Here is a 21,644-nt window from a genome sequence, read left to right on the forward strand (position 1 = left end):
AAGGGCTTTCAGGAGCCTGTGCCCCTTCTCAGCCATGCTCTGGGCCCCCAGGACCCTGGAATTCCCCACCCAGGCTACTCTGAGCCCACTCCAGGGCTTGCGTGGCTTTCTTTGTGGGCACAGCCCTAAGACCAAGAGGCAACCAGGGGTGTGGATGGACCTTGGATGTGCAGGGTGGGGTGTCCACACTCATATGCTGAGGGACCCAGAGTGGGAAAAAAGAGGGTCACCGTGGGCCTGGGCCCTCCCTCTGTGTTTGCCCGGTTAGCAGTGTTGCCTCTCAGTGTCAGGGGTGAGCTGGCTTTGGACACCAGGCTCTGCACAAGGACCAGGCCAGGGGTCTCGATCTGCCATGGGTGGAATCCAACACTGACCCTCCCATTGGCCAGATTCCCCTGTGGCCCGCCCCTGCCCGCATCCTTCCCACCTCACCCAGGCTGGCTTCGTTCACTGCGGCCCCCAGCTTGGCTTTGGAGTCCGTGACTCCCTCACTTTACTCCTGGGGTCCCTGCCCCAGCCACTGCTGCTTTCTTCCACTCCCCGGTCAGGAATGATCAGAGACCATGGCGCAAAGACCACAGTGCTTTACTTCTTGTCGGAACAGAATGGATAAATGGGGAGCCAGTCAGCCTTCAGGGAGGGCAGGGCTGGGAGAGTAGGGGGCTCAGGCCACCAGTTCCGGCTCTGGCTCCATCCACGTCCTACCTCTCAGGCTGGGCTTTGTTGAGTAGTCTGTAGGTCCTTCGAGGGGAGGGAGGAGGCCAGGCACGGTGAGCCGGCGGGGGCTCGGTCTCAGGGTGCCCATCGCGTCATCAGCCCCCACTTCCAACGGACTCATCTGTCATGACTCCGGCATAACCGGGGCAACTGCCTACACTTGCCACCTGTAGGTGAAGGAAATGGTTCAGTCATGAGTTGGAACAATATCGATTATTGCGGTGATCTGGGTGCCGGAGGACGAGCCTCCCCTCGGGAGGCTCCAAGGCAACTCTGAGCAAGTGACAAGAAGCTGACGGGGGAAGAGCTGGTGCAAAGGTCCGCAGGGGGGACCTCCCCCCACCCCTACGCAGAGGAGCCCTAGCTTCTGTGTCATTCATGTGTTCAGCAAACATTTACTGTGCAGCTACTCTGTGCCAGGCAGTGACCTAGGCACTGGGAACACAGTTGGGAGCAAGAATGGATAAAATCCCTGCCCTAGTAGAGCTTTCTAGTGGGGGAGACCGACAATGAGAAAAAGAACTAAGTCAAGGGCACATACAGTGATGTGTCAGACAGTGATGCATGCTGGGAAGAAAAATAAAACAAGGAAGGATGCAGGGAGACCCAGGAGCTGAGGGCATCCTCATGGCAGTGACTAGAGGGGCCTCAATGAGGAGGTGAGGGGGGAGCCACATGGACATATGGAGGAAGGGTGTTCCAGGCATAAGGCACAGTCAATGCAAAGGCCCTGAGGCAGAAGTAGACAGGTGGGGTTAAGGGAGAGCAGGAAGGCCAGGGGGCTGGGCCAAAGCAAATGAGGGGGATCTTAGAAAACAAAGGGGACTTCAGAAAACAGCCCTCTCCCATCTCCTGGCTGCCACCCTTACCTACACCTCCCTGTCCCTCTAGACTCACCTCCTACCCCTCTCCCGCTCACACTGCCCCAGCCACCCTAGCCTCTTCCCGTGGTTATTGCAACACGCTAAGCTCATTCCTGCGTCTGGGACTTTGCACTTGCTGCTCCCTCTACCTGTTTTTTAAAATCATCTTCCTTATCAGAATCCATTCTGATTTTACCTCTTTAGAGGGAGTACCTCTCCCCGTCCTTCTCAATCCATCTTTATTTTCCTCCTGGTAATTCTCTTTTTCTGTACCTCTGCTCCACTCTGTTCATTAATGTGTTGAGCTGTTTATTGTCATCCCCCCACCAGCTGTGAGTTCTCCGAGGGTGGGGACCAGGGCCCCCAGCATCACAGCACAGGCTGGGCACAGAGTAGGTGCTCACAAATGTCACTGGAACAGTTTATGGCCCCAGAGCTAACATATAGGCTCTGCCCTCACACAGACCTGGGTCCAGTCATTCCCTGATTTTTCTGTGCTGTGTGACCTTGGACAAACTTCTCAACTCTCTGAGCCTCACTTTTCCCACAGGGGAGAGAACAGGGTCTGGCACTAAGTCAGGATCTATAAGCACAAGTTGAACAACTGAGGCAACAGTGCTTGACTCCCTGATTCAACAGGATCAGACACGCATCAGCGATCTCTTTTTAATTCTATCAGTGTTCCGTCTCCCACCTTAAAGCAAAAAGCTGAGGCTGTGCCCATTTTCCTGATGAGGAAGTTGGACAAGAGAGGTCACTCATAAAACTTGGCGTGGGTTGTACAGCTTAACTGAGAGCTTGCAAACTGGTTGCCCTCGTGTTTTACTTAATCTGTAACTTTTTTTTTTTTTTGCGGTACGTGGTCTTTTCACTGTTGTGGCCTCTCCTGTTGCAGAGCACAGGCTCCGGACGCGCAGGCTCAGTGGCCATGGCTCACGGGCCCAGCTGCTCCACGGCATGTGGGATCTTCCCAGACCGGGGCACGAACCCGTGTCCCCTGCATCGGCAGGCGGACTCTCAACCCCTGCGCCACCAGGGAAGCCCCTTAATCTGTAACATTTTTTCAACTTCTTAAAAAATTAGTTTCTCCACTTGTTAATCTCCCTTTGCCCCCCTTCCCTGCTCGACACTGGGCCCTGGGAGGCTGACTCGAGAGGCCGCAGCCCACAGGCCCTGGAGGGAGAGAGGAGGGCAGGAGGAGAGAGAGGCTGAGGTATCCGATCCCCTGGACCCCTGCCCCGCTCCCTCCCGGTGGGCTTCCCAGGAGGCACGGCTGGAAACCTCTCTCTGAAGCCACAGTTCCTGCCTGGGGCCCCCTCCTCCACTTCCATCTCTCATCAGGCCCTGGCGCAGCCATTACCTCTCCTCACTCATGCAGCCCGGGGCCATCAAAGCTTCCCGCTATTGCTAATCCTGGGGAGCTGCACCATCGCATTCCCCTGCCACCGCTGTGTGAACAAGCGCAGGCTAGCCTGCTGGAGAAGACCACCAGCTGAAGAACTGAGGTGCCCACAGAAGCAGAGCTCCCTGCTGACCCGCGGCTGACCTCAGACACGTGAATAAATCCAGCTGCAACCAGAAGAACCATCCAGCTGAGCCCAGCCTAAGTTTCCAAATTGCGGAATTGAGAACTCAGTAAATGCTTATCATCTTAAGCCACTGAACTCTGGGGAGGCTTATATGGATACGCCTCCTTTAAAACAACCTTGCTCAGGGGCCTTCAAGAACCTACCCTCCGTCAGAGTCCAAGCCAAGGCCTCCTCCCTCCCAGTCCTGATGCCCCTCCCCCCCAACCCCCGTTCTCACTGGTGAGGATGACGATGCCGGTGATGAACAGCACGGCTGCCACCAGCAGGCCCCGTTTCCGGAGGGTGCCCTCATCTGCAGAGAGAGAAATGGAAGCGTGTGGCGAGAGGGGCCTGCACCCTCCTCTCCCCACAGCCTCCCATGGGTAACTTACCATAGGAGAAGGGGTCGTCCTCGCTTGAACCTGGAGGGGACAGAAGGGAGCAAAGGTTTGTGGAGTGAATCGGTGAGTGAGAGTCAGAGTCAGAGCAGAGACACCTGCGTTTCAGCCTTGGTGCACTTAGAGCAAAACTGAAGTCCTTACTCAGCACACAGTCTGGTTCCCTTCACCTCTAACCTTTTCTCCTCACTTGCCCCCTCACTTACTGGGCTCCATCCCCACCCCCCCACCCCCGCTGGTGACCATGCAGACCCTTTCTCACCCCAGGGCCTTTGCACTGGCTGCTCCTGCTGCCTGAAGCTCCCTTCCCCAGATGGCCACATGGCTCCCCCTCAGCTCCTTCTCAGTGAGGTCTCCCTGGCCCTTTACAGAAAATACTCTCCAGTCGTTCTCTCACCCTAACCCTGCTTCATTTTTCTTTTTTATTCCTTTTTTTCTTCGTTTTTCTTGACAGCAGCTTAAAACCACCTCATATATAGTTATTATGATTCTTATGTATTGTCTCTCTCTCCCCATGAAAACGTTTCCTTCATTAGGGAAGAGATTTTTGTCTGTCTCATTCGCTGCTGTACCCCTGGCACCTAGAGCAGTGCCCAGCACACCATAAATGCTCAATGAATATTGCTTGAATGAACGAATGAACTCTCTATATGACCCGTGGGTGTAGGATTTCCATCTGTTCACTGGGGTTGGCTGGACAGGAAGTGGAAGATAAGACCGGGAGCGGAAGAATCAGGGTGCCCCTGCAAACTGAGCTCCCTGCTGACCCCAACCTGATCTCCAGTGCACAGGTAAGTCCAGCTGAGACCAGAGAAGCACCCAGCCAAGCCCAGACTAAACTTCTAAGCTGCAAACTTGAGAGCTACATACATGGTTGTCTTTTTTTTTTTTTTTTTTTTGGCTGCGTCCGGTCTTAGTTGCAGCATGTGTGATCTTTACTGTGGCATGCAGGCTCTTTTAGCTGCGACACGTGGGCTCTTTTAGTTGTGGCATGTGGGAACTAGTTCCCTGACCAGGGATTCAACTTGGCCCCCTGCGTGGGGAGCGCCAAGTCTTAACCCCTGGCCCACCAGGCAAGTCCCTAAATGATTGTCATTATAAGCCGTTGGGTTTGGGGGTCGTCGGCATGCAGCACTCACTTACGCATTCATTCATCTATTCAGACATTTCTTGTGTGTCTACCCTGTGCCCACCCACAAGAACACCAGCCCTGAAGTCAGGTATTCGCCCAACCCCTGTTTACTGAGCACTATTCTGTGCTGGGCAGTACTGAGGCGCTAAAAACACACAGTGAGTAGGAAATAGCCTGTGTCCAGTCTGGGAAGGGAGCTACTGACCAGTCTGCCTGAGGGCGGGGTCCGTCCTGGCGTTTTTGCGTGGGAGTTGAGTCTTGGGGGGCGTGGGGCCTTGAGTGGGATCAGCAGAGAGAGTGGCCAGAAGATGGTGGAGGGCAGGAGTGAGCCGTGGAGGGAAACAAAAGACAACTGAACGTCTGCGTCTGGGAGAAGCCCCTCTCCCACGCCTACCTTCAGGGCGCAGGCCAGGTATCCCCGCCTCCCACCCACAGAGGCAGCCAGGAGTGGCAGGTATGGAAATACTGCAATAAGCCTGCACCCCCCGATTAGGACCAACAGCTCCGACTCCCGAGGAACCCCTGGCTCCTCTCCTAGGACCTCCCGGACCACCCCGTGATCAGGAATAAAGGGTCACATCTGTCAGAGCCACACAGGGGCCTCCAGAACCCTGACCCAGTTACAGAGCCTGGAGATGCTTGTTAGAAAACACGTTGAATTTTGCCTCTGCTCCCAGACCAGAAACATCAGCGGGTTCCTCTCTTTAAAAAAAAAAATTCAATACCCAAGGGAAGACCTGCCGCTCTGGCACTGAGAAATGTCCTCAGTGAGGCGGCCATCCCTGCCTGATGCCCCGGTGTGAAGTCAGCATGCAGAGAAGCTGCCTCATGACCTGGCTCCCCAGGCCAGCCTCAGCACCTCGTTCCCTAAATAGGAACCGATTACGAGATGTTCAGGAAAAGTTCTTCCAAGAAAAGGGATGAGCCAGATCCAGGGTAAAGATGGAGGGACCACAGGACATGTAATAAAACACAGCCTCAGTGGTATGTGGTGCTCATGCCCCGCCCCCCGGCCCTCACCCCGGCCACTCCGGTGTGTGGGAACCTGGGCTCAAATTCTGGTTCTGCCACTTTGCACTGTGTGGCCTAGGGCCAGCCAAGTAACCTCTCTGGGCCTCAGTTCCCTTCCCTGTAAAATGGGGTACTGACAGCTCCTCCCACATAGAGTAGCTGTCAGCAGTGAACTAGTGACCACGTGAAAGCTTAGCACAGTGTGTCCCGCATGGAGCAAACCCTTAGCACGTTGTTGCTATTGTCTACCTGGCTCTCACTCCTCCCTTCTTCGGGCAACAGTCCCCTTTCTTTGGGGGGAAATGTTCCTGCTTCCCCAGACCATCTGGGTCTCCTGTTGTAACCCAGCCACAAGGGGGAGCATGTGACCCAGTCTCACCTTTCCCTACCTTTCAAATTCCAAGTAGGGCTTTTGAGTGGACGCTAGGTGACGGAAGTTCTGAGCTGGCCATCTCCTTGCCAGGTGGAAAACAAGCTCCAGGGCAAGAGAGACAAAGATGAAGAAGGGAGAGAGGCTCTGGGGGCGCTGGGCTCAGCAGTGCCTTTTACCACTTGGCTCCTTGACCCCCCTCGACCCAGTTGAATTTCCATCACGTACAACCAGGAACAAGGAATACCACATAGGGTAACCCAGGTCAGCAAGGACTCAGAGTGAGTGAATCCAGAGATGTGAAGATGTTTTCTCATTTGGAAAATGTGGAAACAGCTGCTACACCCCCAAACCCCACTGTTGTACAAAATAAAATAAGCTCCCTTCCCCAAGACACCGTATTTCCATCTGTTGTAAAATTGTTTTAATAGACAGATTCTTTCAGAATGAGATGCTTTACTGCCATCACTGGGAAGTTGTAACAATGATAAAAAAATCTACAAGCAGAATGGTGTGACCTTCTAGGTAGTGCTCTTGTGCAGTGCCCAGTCTGAGCAACCATGCGTGCAACTCAGCCTGGGAGTGGCCTAATCTATAGTACTTTCTAGTGGGGGCTGCCTCTCAAATATGGATCATCACACAGGCATTAGAGACCCCCTATTACCTTTATTTTTGCTCATCCCCCCTTTCCCACGCCTCTGGTAACATTAACTCCCTTGTCCTGAGGGGAGCCACCTCTTCCCTGACTCTTGGTCTATGCAGATCAGACATGCGGCACAGACTCAGGGCCTGACCAGTCAGAGCTGTTCATTTCCCAGGCTCCCATTGGTCAGACATAGGCACATAACCCCAGCTGGGCCAATGAGAGTCAACTCTAGGCCTTTCAGCTAGAGATGCACTCTAGCTGCTGAGTTTGTAGCCTAAACTTAGAGCTACGGGACCACCTTTGTCACTAAGAGGGGAAAAGCCGCTTGAGAATGAAGAAAACAGAGCTGAGAGAGGAAGCAAGTCAGTCATGATGACAGTGCTTGAGCCCAGCTGTGCCTGAAATTGGTGCCTCTGTACTTTACAGAGCGTATATCGCTAATACATCTTTTTTTTTTTTTTTCCAGTTGGGTTTTCCGAGTTTTGCAACTGAACAGCTCCTGCTCTAAAATTAAGAAGATCTACACCAAGGAAACACCTACAGGTACATTTCCCGCACCAGCCCTTCGAAGGGATCTGAATAAAGAGGGTTCCTGAGTCTACCAAGTTTGGAAAACGCTGCAAACTAGATGCTCCCTCTTGGGATGTCTGCTACAAACAAGCTTTATTACGACTCCGAGAAGTCCTGCCAGATAGAAACGTGTTTAACTTTAACTCAGAGTTTCCCGAATACCTTTGACCGCAAACTGAGAAAATTTTTTTGAAAAATGTATTAATTCCCCAAACAGGTGCTCTGAGAAACGTACTCAGGGAAATGCCGACCTAGATGGAGAATTAAACACAACTCATATGTTGCTGTTCTAGTCCCAGGCTCTACCTTGCGTGCTGCTCTTGTCTGTCCCCGGACCTGGTGTTAGAAGCACATCCATTTCCGTCGGTTGCTGGGTGTGGATCTCCATCTGGTTCGGGGTTGCTTCTACTCAGGTCGGAAGAGAAAGGAGGGGAGGGTAAGAAAGAAGCGAATCAGGGACCTGCAGAAAGCAGCAAGGGGCCCTCTCCCCTCCTCAAGTTGGCAAAAATCAAAGACATACATGTACAAGTGCTGCTGTGGGGATGAGAGAGGGGGACTCTCTCACACGCCGCTGGTGGCAGGGCAAATCAGTGTGCCTTTGCCCCACCGTGTCGTGGGTAAACTTTACAGCCAGGTTCCTGGACCCTCATCCTAGCCGTGTCACTGACTTTCGGTGACACCTTGGGTGAGTTACTCTGAGCCTCCTGTAAAGCGAAGCTAATGCTCATTTCTATCTCAGAGGGTTTGTGTGAGGATTGAATGAGTGAATGAGGGTGAAATATTTAGAACCATGACCGGCACTTAATTTGTGCTATACGTGCTCAAGGAGGAGGGGACAGCCTTGCTCATTGCGGCACTGCAAGCAACAAGAAGCACTGGAAGCAACCAATATATTCATCAAGATGGGCATGGCTTCATCAGCTGTGCACCGGCACCCTGCAGAATGCCACGCAGTGAAAAAGACCCACATGGATGCTTCTATAGGACTGTGGGAAGAGCTTCCAAACACATTATTGCATGGGGGAAAAAAAGCAAGTTGCTGAACAACAGTCATACAGTACTCTTAAGCTCCCACAACGACACCTCCCAATTAGTATGTTTTCCCCAGTTAATACACGTGATGCAGTATCACTGGGGAACTACTCCCAATGTAACGCTAACGGTGGGGACCTCTCAGAGAGGGAGAAGAGAATGAGAATGGGGAGTGGATGAAGGGATTTCATCTTACCTGCAATATTCTTTTTATTTCCAAGGAGAACGTGTTTAGGTACCACTAAACAGTAATGGACAAAACTGGTGAACACTTTTTGAATGATGTTATATTCCAAGAAAGGGTGAAAGAAATGATTTGAAAATTCAAAAAAGGAAAAAGATAAAGAGATAAAAGGAAGAAAATGAAGGGGTTGGCATACAGGGAGTTTCTGGGGTGTCTGCAAAGCTCTATTCCTTGACCTGGCTGATGGTTACATGGGTTCAACTTAGAGTAATTTAAGTTGTACACTTATGGTTTTTATATTTTTCTATAGGCATGTTATTTTTCATGATTTCAAACAATTTTTACAAGAAGTGAATGGAGTTAGCTGGCTGCCCCACGACAAAGTAAACCTGGGGATTCAGCACTGGGGGACTGAAATGCGTAATCAAGGACCCAGAGTGTCAGAGGAAGAGGGGCAACAATGTCTGTCCCAGGCCCACCTCCCCACCCTCTGCCCCTGCCCAACTCATTACCAGCCTGCAGGGTTGAAGTCTGAGGAGTGGGCTGGAGTTCTGGTTGGACGGTGTCTGGAGTCCGGAAACAGGAAGAGAAAAGAGAGAAGATGCAGAGAAGGTGCATGGCTGGAGGTACAGGGGGATTTCCACAGCAACTCAAATTTGATGTCATGGAAACGAATTAATCCAGCCATTTGCTAACTGCCCAAATGGGATGCCAGTATCTCCCTGGCCTCAGGCCCTCCCCTCCCACAGATGTCTTTTCCCCTACTCAACACCCACCCCCGTCTGGTAAGAGCCCCCTGAACTTCCTTTGGGGAACCATCCTTCCCTGACTGTCAGTCCACTTGGTTCAACAGGCCTGGCACCAGCCCTGTTGGAAGTTAAACACAAGACCCGGGTCTGGCCAATGAGTTTTCTATGCCTGTGGCCACAATGATCCGCTCACAGGTGGGTGTGTGACCTGAGCCTGGTCACTGACACTCAGCTCTGGGGCATCTGCTGGATTGGGGAAGGGGAAATTCTCTTTCCTCTGGATTCTTAGCAGGTAGGATAGAAGCTCCAGGTCTCTATGGGCCATCTTTGCTCCATAAGAGGAGAATCTGCCTGAAAATGAAGCCACCACAGAGAAAACAGAACCAGGAGATGGAGCCACGTTCCTGATAGCATAATCTGAGCCTAGACGGAGCCATGCCTGAAGGTTTACCCCTGAACTTTTCAATTACACAAATCCAAACAATCCCGTTTGGTCCAAGTTTGAGATGTTTGTTGCCATTGTTATTTGCAATGACAGGATCTTGACAAACCTGTCCCTCTTTCCTCACCTGGGGCTGGAGTCAGGGCATGAACGTTCTCAGTGACTGGGTCTGCTAGAGTAACGGAGGTGGCCTCCTCCAATGTCTGTCCTGGGAAATCAAGGATGAGAAGTCAGGGAGGAGCCTCTGGTCCCCCTTCTCTCACCGAAACCCCTACCCCGCCCTCCCTCCTGAAACTTTGGGGGATAACCAGGAAGCCCTGGAGCAGCAGACAGATGTGTGATCAGCTTTGGTGGAAGTGTTTTAAGAAATGCTAATACCCCAGCACCCTACCTGCAGCTGCCTCTCCCTACCCATCCTTGTGGGGTGAGAGAGGCAGTTTAGCCTAGGAGCCCAGGTGCTAGACTCAGCCAGGGCCCTGATCTCAAAATCTGTTCCCAATAACTTCCTTGCTGTGTGTCCCGGAGCAAGTGAAGCCCCTCTCTGAGCCTCGGCTGCCTCATCTGCAAAGTGGGGATAATACTTGAATCTACTACTCAGGACTGTAGAGAGGGTGAAATGAGATGGAGGTCTCCCGCACTGCTTAACATGCAGTCAGTGCTGGATAGAGCCACTGTCCCCCACCCTGGCCCAGCCTCCATGCTCTCCCTCCTGGACCATCACACAACCTCCTCCCTGGTCTCCCTGCTCCCATCCCGCCCCTACAGTCTGCTCCCCACACACAGCCAGAGGAAGCCTGTGAACCCGAGTCAGATCAGGGCCCTCCTCTGGCTGCATCTCACTCCTAGTAAGAGCCAAAGTCCTCACCTGGCCCATAAGTCCCCCCTCCACCCGGTCCCCTGTCACCTCTCTGACCTCTCCTCTTACCACCCTGCCCCTTCCCACCCTAACCCTAACCCAAACCCGAACCTGAACCCTGGCCTGCCTGCTGTCACTCACATTCTCCAGACAGCACTCGTTCCTTACATACCTGCTTGGCTTGTTCCCTCCTCTCCTTCAAGTGTCTGCCCAAATGTCACCTTCTGGTGAGGTCTTACCTGATCATCCTATTTAAACAATCCTCATTTCTCTCCTCTGTTTTTCTCTATAGCACTTTTCACCTTCTAGCATACTATATAATTTACTGATGTGTCAGTTACTGTGTGTCTTTCCAACTAGAATGTGAGCTCCTGTTTTATGCAATTGCTGTTTCCCCAGTGCCTAGAATAGGATCTGCTCAGTGAACGCTTGTTGAATGACTGAATGAACACAGGAAACCCATTTTATCAAAGAGAAATGGGGCAGCTTCAGTGCAGAGTTTGCTCTGGGTTCCAGGGTTGTAGCCCAGCCCCTCCACTCACTAGCCTCTGGCACAGGGCACTTTCCTTCACTGGGCCTCAGTTTCCTCATCTGTAAAATGGTCATGACAACAGCATCACAGAGTAGAGCTGGAGCTGAAACAAGCACCTGTCATGTAGAAAGCACCTGCAAAGGCCCCCCACAGGGACTGCCTTCAGAAAACACTTCTCAGGTAAGGGTGAGACATCTCCAACTCCTGGACTGGCCCCAGCTCACCCTTTTCCCTAATCATATATCACCCGGGGATCCCAGGGAGCTGCTCTGCTGTGAGTCCGGTGTTCCTGGCTGCCAAGTAGGAAACCGACACCCACCTCCCCGCCAAATCAAACTCCGTTGAGTCCTTCTTGGAGGTGAAATGCTCAGCAGGACAGGCCCTGGCCAGACTCGTTGGAAGCGGCCACCCAGGTCTGAGGTACCTAAACAGGGTGTAACCTTGGCCCCCTTATTGGGGCCCCCACTTCCTGGTGCCAGCTCAGGAGGGGACTGAGGACACAGGACAGAGCGTCCAAATTCACCAGCCGTCCACCCAGCAACACATGCACCCGGAGCGGGGCTGAGGGCTCTGCAGCAGGGTGGAGTCAGGGCTGGGCCTTACCTCTGGCGGGGAGAATCAGGCCAACGAAGACCAGAAGACACAGGCGACCAAAGGGCGACATCTAGAGCAAGCCAGAGCGGGGGTCAGCCATGATGTCAGTGAGGCAGGCCCAGGGCAACCCGCGGGGACCCTGCAGCCCCCTTCCTTACCCTGAGCAGGCACCTCTGGCTTCAGAGACCCCTGCCAGGGTCTTTGGCTGCGGGAAGGAGGGCCAGGGGAAGGGTCTCAGAAGTGGGGATCGCCAGCAGTCACTCCCTCTTTCCCTCTGCGGGTCCCCAAAGAAAACAAGAAGCATCAGACTAAAGCAGGCTTCAAGTAGCAGCCACTGCACGGGGCTGAGGCAGAGAAGCACTCAAGGGCTAGGCAGGACTGACCGTGCAGGGCGAGGGGAGGGATCTGGGGCACCGGAGGAGATCTGAGGACCTCGGTCCCTCCCTCCGGGGCAGTCCTCAGAGCAGAGGAGTCAGCTAGGAGGGGGAAAGAGGAAGAGTGAGTAATGTGCTCCTGATCTCAGAGGAAAAAGTGAGCTGGTGTTAGGGGCCTCCCTGCAGGGACAATAGAGCAGGATGCTGGGCAGATCTGGGAGGGTGAGAGGGATGGAGGCGAGCTGGGGAGACTGAGGCAGGAGGAGAGAAGCAATGCCGCACGCGGAGGTACTGGGGAGCCGGAGGGACAGGGAGCATGCATGGGGGGGGCGCGCGGAGAGGCGCCAAGAAGATCGCTCTCTACCCACCTGAGCCCGGCCCCTGGGCAGAGGGGAGCGGACGGAGGAAGATCGGAGGAGAGACTCACGTCAGAGCTGGTGGTCCCGAGCCGCCGGCAGCCTCGTGCGGAGAGGGCAGCTGCAGTGGCTGAGTCCAGGCGGAGGGTGTGGCCAGGGGAGCGCTGGCGGGCGGGGACCGAGACGGGCTCAGTCATTTCCTCTTGGGTTTCCTGGCTTCAGAGCCCGGGGTGGGAGCAGGAGGGGGAGACGTTGAGGGCTATGGGGGGGCTGGGGTGAGAGGCTGGGCGGAGGCCTCCAACCCCCCGGCCTAGGGGAGGGTGGGGGTGGGGAACAGCAGGGCGGGCAGGTCTGGGCGGGGTGGGGCTCCTGTGGGGAGGGAGGGAGAGCGGGGGAGGGGTCTACTCTGGGGTCTGGGGATGAGAAGGGAAGGGGCAGCTGGGGGCGGTGGCGCTGAGGGAGGGAAGGGAAGCTTGAGGGGCTCTGAGAGAGAAGGCGGCCACTGTGGCGCTGCGGGAGGGGAAGGAGAGGAAGGGGGAAAATCTGGGGATGGGGGAGACAGCTCCCCAGCTTCAGCTTTGTCCCCTCCCCAGTTTGGCCCCCACAGATGAGAGCACACAGACAGAACAGGGGAAAACCAAATGCGCGTTTATTAAGCTCAAGACACAGACGCTGAGGGTGCGGGGAGCAGGGAGGTGCCGGGGAGCAGCACACAGGGATTGTGGGGGGCTGAGGGTGGGCTCCCGGGACCCCAGGAGCTGCAGGCCTGAGTCCCTGGGTCTGGGATGCAGACGGGCTCTTTGGGGGGTCGTAATTGCCAAGGCCTGGGGAGGTGCAGCGGCTCCAGCCTTGGAGTAGGTGGGACGGCTCATTCAGGGGAGCGCTCCCTGGGCAAGGCTGGGGTCCCCACCGCCTCCACCTGGTCCTCAGGCTCCCGCAATCAGGCAGGGACAGTAGTGGAGGTGCCCAGGGCTGGTCTACACGCCGCCACCTCCAGGGGCTGGGGTGAGAGGGAGTGAGAGAGAGAGAGAGCCATGGAGCTCCAGTGGGCAGCAAGAGGGGTGCAGGCAGCCCCCCACCACACACTGCCAGGCCCCCTTCATGGAAGTCAGATCTCCAGACTGTCACCCTAGAGCTAGCCCTGGGACGTTGTCTTGCCTCCCTGCATCCTAATATCTGGTCCATAGAGGGACACCTTTGGGGCTTTTGTCCTGTCCCACAGGACACTGTCATGAGAGGAACACATCTGTGATGAGGCCGAAGACCCCTGGCCCAGCCTGGGCTTTTCTGTGGTGTCCCCCCACCAGAAAAGGAGTCTCCAACCCTCTCCCATGCTCCCAGCGTCCTCCTATACCCCCATTCCTTTCCAGCACACCATCTCTGGGACATTTGGATACAACAGGAATTCCTATGTCTCCCACCCACTTGGGCCCATCATTCAAGTGGAATGGGTGAGAATTCTGTACATATTCTTAGACTGTGGCCAGGTACCCAGGCCAACCGTACCCCCCCATCATCCACAAAGTGACCCATTAATGTTCTTAAATCTCATTAAATAAACATGAAACTAAACACATGAAATTCCACATCAAATCCTCCAAATATGGAGTACCCCAAGGCCCATTTTTTTAGTTCTAAAAACTTTATAAGAGGCAGAGTTTCCCATCTCTGATTTTTTAAAAGTCCCTGGAAAGGACACAGTTCCACTAAAAACAGGTCGAGATATTTTTACATAATTAAAATTAACACCCCCAAGGAGTCACAATCTTTCATCTACATGCTTATCCCCCCTCCTACATCCTACATCTATCCACCTGCACTCACTCTCCCCCTCCTCCTCACTCCACCCCCTCCCCCTTCCACCCCCCCTTCACCCCACCCCCTCCCACATTCCACCCTCCTCCTCCATTCTCCATCCCTTCTAGGGACTCCTTCCCCCTCTTCCTCTATCCCCTCCTGCACCCTTCACCTCCTCTTACACCCCCATTCTCTTCACTCTTTATCCTATACTTTCCATCTTTCCATCCTCACACTCATATTCTCTCCTCTATTGTCTCTTTTCCAATATCAATTTTTTTTTTTTTTTTTTTTTTTTTTGCTGTACGCGGGCCTCTCACTGTCGCGGCCTCTCCCGTTGTGGAGCACAGGCTCCTGACGCGCAGGCTCAGCGGCCATGGCTCACGGGGCGCAGCCGCTCCGCGGCATGTTGGGATCCTCCCGGACCGGGGCACGAACCCGGGTCCCCTGCACAGGCAGGCGGACTCTCAACCACTGCGCCACCAGGGAAGCTCTCCAATATCAATTTTTAAAACCTGTATTCTATATGTCTCTCTTTTTGTTTTTTGATACAATTATTCACAAGCCTTCCTTCCTTCCTTCCTTCCTCCCTTTTTCTCAGTCATTTCATCCTAGATCTTCCCAACTGAACACTAAAGTCTGGAAAACATTCTATCTTCCTGCCTTCTCTAGTGCTCAACTCTGCCTTCATTCTGACTGCCAATATCCTTTTCCCATGTGGACCCCTCTCTCCACAGGCTGTGGCTTTCTCATCTGGGGAATTAGTTCATCCTTGCTTTTATGAGATTAGGTACTTGTTTCTGGGCTGTTTCAAGGACCCTTGAGGACATGTCACATCCCGCTAACTTCATGTTTTAACATGTTTGATCGGCAGGGTCTCAGCTCCATCGCTGGTGGCCCCATTCTTAGGGCCATCCAGTGCAGTTTCCCTTCTGACTCCCCTCCCTGCTCCCACCCATCTTCCCAGAACCACACCCTTTCACACCCTCACCTGAGGAGGGAAGCTCCGATTTACAGGATTTGCATGTTGGGCTGTGGAAGCAAAGATGAGAGAGAAAAGCATAAACAGGCTCAGTTGCGCAGGCTTTCTGGGAAGCACCTGGCAGGCCCCGGGGGCCCTTTTGTTTGGCAGCCGCCCTGTGCCCCAGGCCGCTCCCACCCCTCCCCGTCTCTCCCCACTGCTGCCGGACCTCTCAGACCTGGAGTCCGCCTTCCTGCACTTCATCTTCTTGCCTGTTAGGACAGAGACAGAACAGAACAAGGAGACAGGACATAAGGGTCTGGACAAAAGCCAGCAGGGGAACTGCAGGTGCCCAGGGCTTTGGAGCCCAAGAAGGGGTCACACTTACTGATGATGATGAGGATGCCCAGCAGGAACAATATGGTGGCCAGAGTCATGCCCACGGTCTGGACAGTGTCATAGTCTGGGGAAGATATGGGAGGACATCAAAGTGGGGGCAGCACCTCAGCTCCCCTGGAGCCTTGGCCTGCGTTCAAGGCTGCAGGCTCCTCCAGTAGGTCAATGTGAGCATCAAGTGCATGGCCTTGGGCGTTGGGCGCTCCCCTTAACCTCTCCTCTTTACCCTTCTCTTACCCTTCTCTGGATTGTTTGGCCATAGATATAGATAAAGATATGAACTTCTTCTATTGCATATATATATATATATATATATATGTATATTTTTCAGCAAACAGCCTTCTCTGTGGTCTCTCTGTCACCCATCCCCCTACTCAACCCTCCAGCCATAGGGATCCTGTTAACACCTGAGTCTGCTCAGGGTCTCCCTGAGTTCAGAGCACACCACTCCACCCCCTCCAACTTCCACTGCATTGCGAGGAAAAGCCAAAGTCCTCCCCACAGCCCATGAGGCCCTGTACCATCTAGTTCCTATCCCTTCTCAGAGCTCATCCCACTCCACTCTCCTCCTCAATCCCCTACTCCAGGCACACCAGTCTCCCTGCAGTTCCTGAAGCCTATCAGGCTTGGTCCTACCTCAGGGCTTTTGCACTTGCTGGGCCCTCTGCCTGAAAGCTCCTCCCCCAAATAGCCCTCCCTTACCAACTTCTGGGCTTTATTCAAATGTCAGGGACACATTCTCTGACTGTCTCATTTAGAATTTTCCATGCTCTCCTCAACATTTCCTAATCTCATTCTTTCTTTTATTTTCCTTCATAAGAATTATTCTTGTCTAGTATGCTGTAGTAAACATTTATAAAAATATTAATTTATAAAGCAACCACTCCGTACCAGCAGCAGCCCAGGCCCCTGCCCTCAGGGAGTTGTCGTTCATATTGTGATAAACAAAAGAAAACCAAAAACCTCAGTCATGTGACCATGGCTAGATGTGGGTGTGGCCCCTCTTGCTAGGGAGTCACGAGGGCTTCTCCTAGTAGACAGTCATTATTTGATCTGAGGCCTGAAGAAGAAAAAGGAGCTGTGTGGAGAGCTAGAGGAAGAGTATTCTGGCAGAGGGAACAGTAAGTGCAAAGGCCCTGAGGCAGGAAAGAACTTGGCGTATGGAGAAGCGGTATGAGTGAGCAATGGGAGAGGGCAGGAGGGTATTTAGAGGGAGAACTGGGGTCAGTTCTGCTAGACCTGGAGTCATTTTTTGAGCTTCAGTGCTGTGGGGAAGATTTAATGATATCATCCGAGTAACTCTTTCCCACAGTCCTTATAGGTAGGAACCATTACTATTCTTTATTTACAGAAGGGCCCAGAGAGGCAAAGTTTCTTGCTCAAGGCCACACAGCTAGTGAGTGGATAATCCAGGATTCAAATCCCGACAGCCTGGTGTCAGAGTTGTTTGCTTCTCTGATGATCCCAGTGCACCAGCCCAGAGTGCTGCTGAAGCCTAAAGAGGGTCCACAGAGGGTACCCCCTCCCCAAGTCTGACTCGGCCCTCCATGAGCCCAGCTGATGTGAATTATATCCACATGGTCACATGGCCAGTGGGCCAGCACGTAGCGTGTAGCCATAGCTGAAGCCACTTCAGCAGTGACCCATGGGGATCTAGAGCCACCCCTCCATCCAGCCCCAGGGTACCCTCAGCACAGCATCTGCCACTCACCGTAGTAAAATGGGTCAGGTTCCTGAGGAACTGTGGCAAGGAGGCAGAGAAAGAAAGAGAGGGGAAAAAAACTTCAACAATGAGCTTCTTAACATTTTTGAGGATCCTGATGGGGCCACTGGTCCAGTGGTTTCTGTGTAGAAATCAGATAATGAGACGTCTTGCTCTGGATGATGGCCTCATGGCCATCATGGCCTCATGGCCAGACACAAAGCTTAAAGAGAGGAGCATAGGCTGGATTCCAGCCCCCACTCATTCCATTGGTCGATACCTTCCCTTGTACAGTGTACAACCTACCTAACCATACATGGCGGTCCTGGTCCTAGCCCCCCGTGGAGGTCTAACGCAAGCATGGACTCATTTCCTGAAATACACATATATACTCCCGTTTGCATACGATGCTGAGACTCCAATCCCACTGCTGGGTGGACTGCTGAGTGTATCAGCTTCCCCTGAACACTCCCTGAAACTTCTCAGCCATCTGAGAGCCCCAAAAGGCAGGCACTGTGGCTACGGCTCTCATCCACTTGCTCCTGACACCAAACCCAGCAGAGCAGAGATGTCCAAAATTTTATATTATATTATATCATACTATATTATATATATATATATATCCTATATTACTTATTTCTCAGACATCAATTTAAAGATTCAAAATTGACTTTGTAATAACTTTCCCAGTGTGTGTGTATATGCACGCATATGTGTGTAGCTGTACCACATAAAACATACTCATCCATTGGAAGACTCACTCTGATTTCAAAAACGTTAACATGTGGATAAAACGTGTGTGTGTCTGTGTGTCTGTGGATTTACTTTTCCCCAACTCCCACCTCCCTGTCTCAAACTATATTCCCCTTCAGGAGAGCTCAGAACATCCTTCCCATTCAAGAAACCCACCCTGATGCTTCCCTAATTCCTCTGACAGCTTTTAGTACACTCTGCCTTGATTAGAGCACGATTCTGCAAAACAAGCACCACTAGGGGAGTGGGGGTGGGGGTGGGGTATCAGGAGTGCCAGGGAGATGCCAGATGTTGTCATTAATGTTCTTCCCCTATCCAGGCTCAGGAAGGTTGGCTACCTTGAGGTTGGGAAGGGGGACATATGACTAATTCAGGCCAATGAACTCTGCAGCATTTAAGTGCCCGCGCAAGAGCTCTCTTTTGCCTTTGGCCTGGTGATACGAATGCTCAAGATCGTGGCTTCTCCAGTTTTCTTTGGTGAGTAGACACCCCCCAGTTGACCTGTGGTGGCCATGTAGTCTAAATGAGAAATCTACCCTCATTGTGAGAAGCCACTGAGATTTTTTGTTACCACAGTATACTCTCGTTTAAACTGACTCATGCAGGTGGCACCCAGGCAAGACCCTGATTAGCACTGACTCACAGTGTGTAAGTTCACCTTCTCAGTTCCCTGTCCAGTCTTCAAAGAGCAAGTCTTAAATAGGAGCTGATGTGACGCTACACTTTCCAACCCTTGTTAATCTCCCAAGATGAAACAGGCCTTGGGTTCAGGGCCTTCAGCAGGCAACAATATCTAAATAGACTGTTATGACGTTATTTGCTTTTCTCCTTTATTTATTTATCTAGGCAGCATTTGATGGCACTGAGTCCATGCCAGGCTCTCTTCTAAGCACTTTACAGACATTAACACAGTTATCTTCACAGCAGCTCTCTGATATAGGCGCTATCTTCATCCTCATTCCACAAAAGAGGAACACTGAGGCTCAGAAAAGTGAAGTCACCTGTTTAAGATCATTTTAATACTTGCCTTCAGTGTAAGACCAAAAAAAAAAAAAATTCCTGATTTTCCATTTGTGGTGGCAGTATAAAATAAAGCTAACAAAGTTTTTTAAAAGTTAATTCTTTGAAGGAAAAATGTTAAATAAATATCAGTGTGGGGAACATTTGGACAGGGCAGAAATCATGAAGGTGGTACTCATAAGCGTCAAGATGGGGAAACATTTTAGAGCCATCTGTGCTCTGTCTTAGCTCCCCCACCAGATGGAGAGTAAATTTATTGGATTCATCTCTACTGTTAATCCTGGCATTTATAAAGTTTTTCAAAGAAGTTTTCTAGAATGAATGAATGGATGGATGAATGAATGAATGAGCTCCTACTAGGCTGCAGGGAGACTGCATCAGAGGTGGAGCAGTTGAATTATCCTGCTTTTGTCTCCTGTGCTTCCACACATCCTGCCTCCCCAAACCATCACAGAAGCCCAGAGGGTGAGCGCCTGCCCCAGAGTCCTCTTTGGTTCCTCCCTGGGTGCTCCTTGCTCCATGCAGAAGTTCCTCTTCTGGTCTCTGCTGCCCCAGCAATCTGGGTCCTCAGGACGAGATTGAGCTAAGGGTGGAGCCAGGAGGCAGGAGAAGGAATGTGCACCACTCCTGGCCAGTTGCCAAGGAGACATCAGGAAGGAGGTGGTTACTATGGCAACTGGGGCATCTTGAGAGGTGAAGAGAGTTGATGGGTCTGGGTACCCCAGGCTGGATAGGGTCCTGTGTGGGACTTGGGGGTTGGGTTTCTAACTCTGGGGCCAAACTTGACTGCCTCTGCTCCCTTTGTACCTCCTGTTGTTGCCTCTGCAGGACTGGCTTCTGGCCAAGCGGAGGGTCCTTTTTAGGGATAGGGACCCAGGCCCAGCTGTGCTCCTGCATCTTCTTTCTGTCTCTCCCCAACACACCCTCCTGCTCTCTGATGGGGTGGGGGATGGGGGGATGCGGGAGCCATCCCCCGCCCCCAAACAATCCATTCATTCATTAATTAATTTCATTAAGTGGTTTGCAACAGGCAACATGCATTTCCTCCCCCGGGGTTTCCCAAGACCTGTGGTCCCCTCTCCTGCTGTGACTGGAGAAAGGGTGTGGGGAGGTGGAGGCATCTGTCCTCCCACCTCTGCCTGTCTGCTGCCATCGATCTTGCTAACCACCATCTCCGCGAAAGGAAGCACTAGGCTCCCGCCAGGCTTGCTGCCTCAGCCCTGCCCCCTCTCCCTAGGGTGGCTTCCAGCCTCTGCAGCCGCCCCCCCACCCCCACCCCCCCGCCCTGCTTCAAATTCTGCAGATATGGCTCAGTGCAGCAGCCCCCACCTCCCAGGAAAGCGGGCAGGGGAGGAGAGATCAGAGTGGAATTGGGGTTCCCTTCACTTGCCAGAGGTTCCTCAGCACCGCTGGCCTCTCCCCTGGCCCTGCTCTCAGCGCAAGAGACCCTCCCTTGCCCACCTCTCCCCCACCATGGAAGCATCCTTCCCCTTGCCCATCTGCAGAAGCAGGCTCAAGAAAGGGGGCTGTTGGGGGGGTCAGTATTTCGGGGGTGCATAATTGGGCTAATGGTGTGAAATGTGAATATCTGTGTGGGCGATGGAGGTAGAGAGGGGCATCTGTGTGCGCACCCAAGTGCACCTTTCGGACCAGACAACACCCCGAATGTGGGCTGGGAAGGAGGGTCCTGACACCCATCCCTGCCCATGGGGGCTCACTGCAGTGGTACGGGCCCCACCCTGTGCCACCCCCCCTTCTCTTTTCCATTTCCCTCTCACGCTGTGGGGCCATCTCTCTCTCTCTCCCCCTCTGTGTCTTTATGCCTCCCTCCATAGTTGCCTCAGTCCCTCCATCTCTCAGTCTGTATCTCTTTCAGGCTCTCTGTCAGTCTCTTTTTGTATTCCTTTCGGTCTCCCTCTCTCTTGCTCTCTGTCTCTCTCTGTCTCTCTCTCACTTCCTCCAGCTCCTATCTTTCCCTCTTTCTCCCTGCTTCCCACTGAACCTGCCTGTCAGAGATTTCAGGAAACACCCACCGTAGGTGCCAGCACTAGGAAAAAAAGAGGCATATGGACCCCCTCCCCTTACCCTCCTGAAATCTGCGAGAACCTCTGTGGCTGCAGATCCACCCGCTCCCACCTTCGAAGCCCATCTCTTCGAGTCCACTACCACCGCTGTGCTGGACCAGCCACCCGGTTGCTATAGCTACCGGTCCGAGCATCCTTTCTCCGGGGACTGCCGCTCTCCAACCACGGGTCCCGCACAGGAACGACACCACCGGGAGAAGGTGTCCAAGAGGCCTGGAGGGGTGCCAAGGGGTGCACTGCAGGGGCCTCCGCCCATGGTAGGAAGGGACATCCCCTTCCCCATTCCCCTCCCCTTCCAGTACTGGAATCTCCCCAGATCCTCTCTCCTAAGCTCTAAGACCCCGGAGCCCCCCCTGCGCCCTCTCCCCAGGCGACGCTCACCCTTTGTGGTGACCTGGGTCGGGGTCGCCATGCCAAGCCGGAGCAGGGGTCGGCTGGATGCCGAGGCGGTGAAGGCGCGGCTGCAGCAGCTGGAACCGGGACGGACTGTTGTCGGGGGGAGATGGGGGGAGCCCTGGTGTGGAGGGGGCCGTAGCC

The 21,644-nt window shown here is 53.2% G+C and overlaps 2 protein-coding genes across 16 annotated transcripts; both read right to left on the reverse strand.

Annotated features, from left to right (window-relative positions):
• Window positions 1–569: 569 nt before the first annotated feature.
• Window positions 570–12,590, reverse strand: FXYD5 (FXYD domain containing ion transport regulator 5; the record flags this gene model as incomplete). 15 transcript variants are annotated; one of them, XM_082677725.1, is made up of 12 exons in its annotated part: window positions 12,407–12,554; window positions 11,823–11,938; window positions 11,674–11,734; window positions 11,081–11,173; window positions 9,810–9,890; window positions 9,004–9,057; window positions 8,504–8,548; window positions 7,582–7,680; window positions 4,884–4,952; window positions 3,541–3,570; window positions 3,387–3,461; window positions 570–884 (listed from the first exon to the last, which is right to left on the reverse strand). In XM_082677725.1, the coding sequence occupies exons 3-12, from the start codon at window positions 11,732–11,734 to the stop codon at window positions 835–837; spliced, it is 657 nt and encodes a 218-aa protein (XP_082533851.1). In that variant the 5' UTR covers window positions 11,823–11,938; window positions 12,407–12,554. The 15 variants fall into 15 exon arrangements, with proteins under 15 accessions (XP_082533851.1, XP_082533840.1, XP_082533846.1 ...); XM_082677720.1 differs by lacking the exon at window positions 570–884 and adding an exon at window positions 12,048–12,140 and having other exon boundaries at window positions 3,319–3,461; window positions 12,466–12,577; XM_082677714.1 differs by lacking the exon at window positions 4,884–4,952 and having other exon boundaries at window positions 12,407–12,565.
• A 273-nt stretch (window positions 12,591–12,863) lies between these two features.
• FXYD7 (FXYD domain containing ion transport regulator 7) lies at window positions 12,864–21,610 on the reverse strand. The gene is made up of 7 exons (XM_082677764.1): window positions 21,489–21,610; window positions 21,160–21,320; window positions 17,260–17,289; window positions 15,541–15,615; window positions 15,382–15,424; window positions 15,183–15,223; window positions 12,864–13,394 (listed from the first exon to the last, which is right to left on the reverse strand). Exons 2-7 carry the CDS (start codon window positions 21,239–21,241, stop codon window positions 13,372–13,374), a joined length of 294 nt encoding a protein of 97 aa, XP_082533890.1. The 5' UTR covers window positions 21,242–21,320; window positions 21,489–21,610; the 3' UTR covers window positions 12,864–13,371.
• Between the last annotated feature and the right edge of the window lie 34 nt (window positions 21,611–21,644).

The sequence above is a fragment of the Grampus griseus genome (genome assembly GCF_964374135.1).
Source record: "Grampus griseus genome assembly, chromosome: 19".
Classification (NCBI taxonomy): domain Eukaryota; kingdom Metazoa; phylum Chordata; class Mammalia; order Artiodactyla; family Delphinidae; genus Grampus; species Grampus griseus.

Coding starts and splice junctions, on each gene's coding strand:
- FXYD7 (XM_082677764.1), bottom strand. CDS start 21,241: ATGCTCGGACCGGTAGCTATAGCAACCGGGTGGCTGGTCCAGCACAGC. Junction 17,290..21,159: donor CGAAGAGATGGGCTTCGAAG/GTGGGAGCGGGT, acceptor TCCTTGCCACAG/TTCCTCAGGAACCTGACCCA. Junction 13,395..15,182: donor ATCGGAGCTTCCCTCCTCAG/GTGAGGGTGTGA, acceptor CTCTCACCCCAG/CCCCTGGAGGTGGCGGCGTG.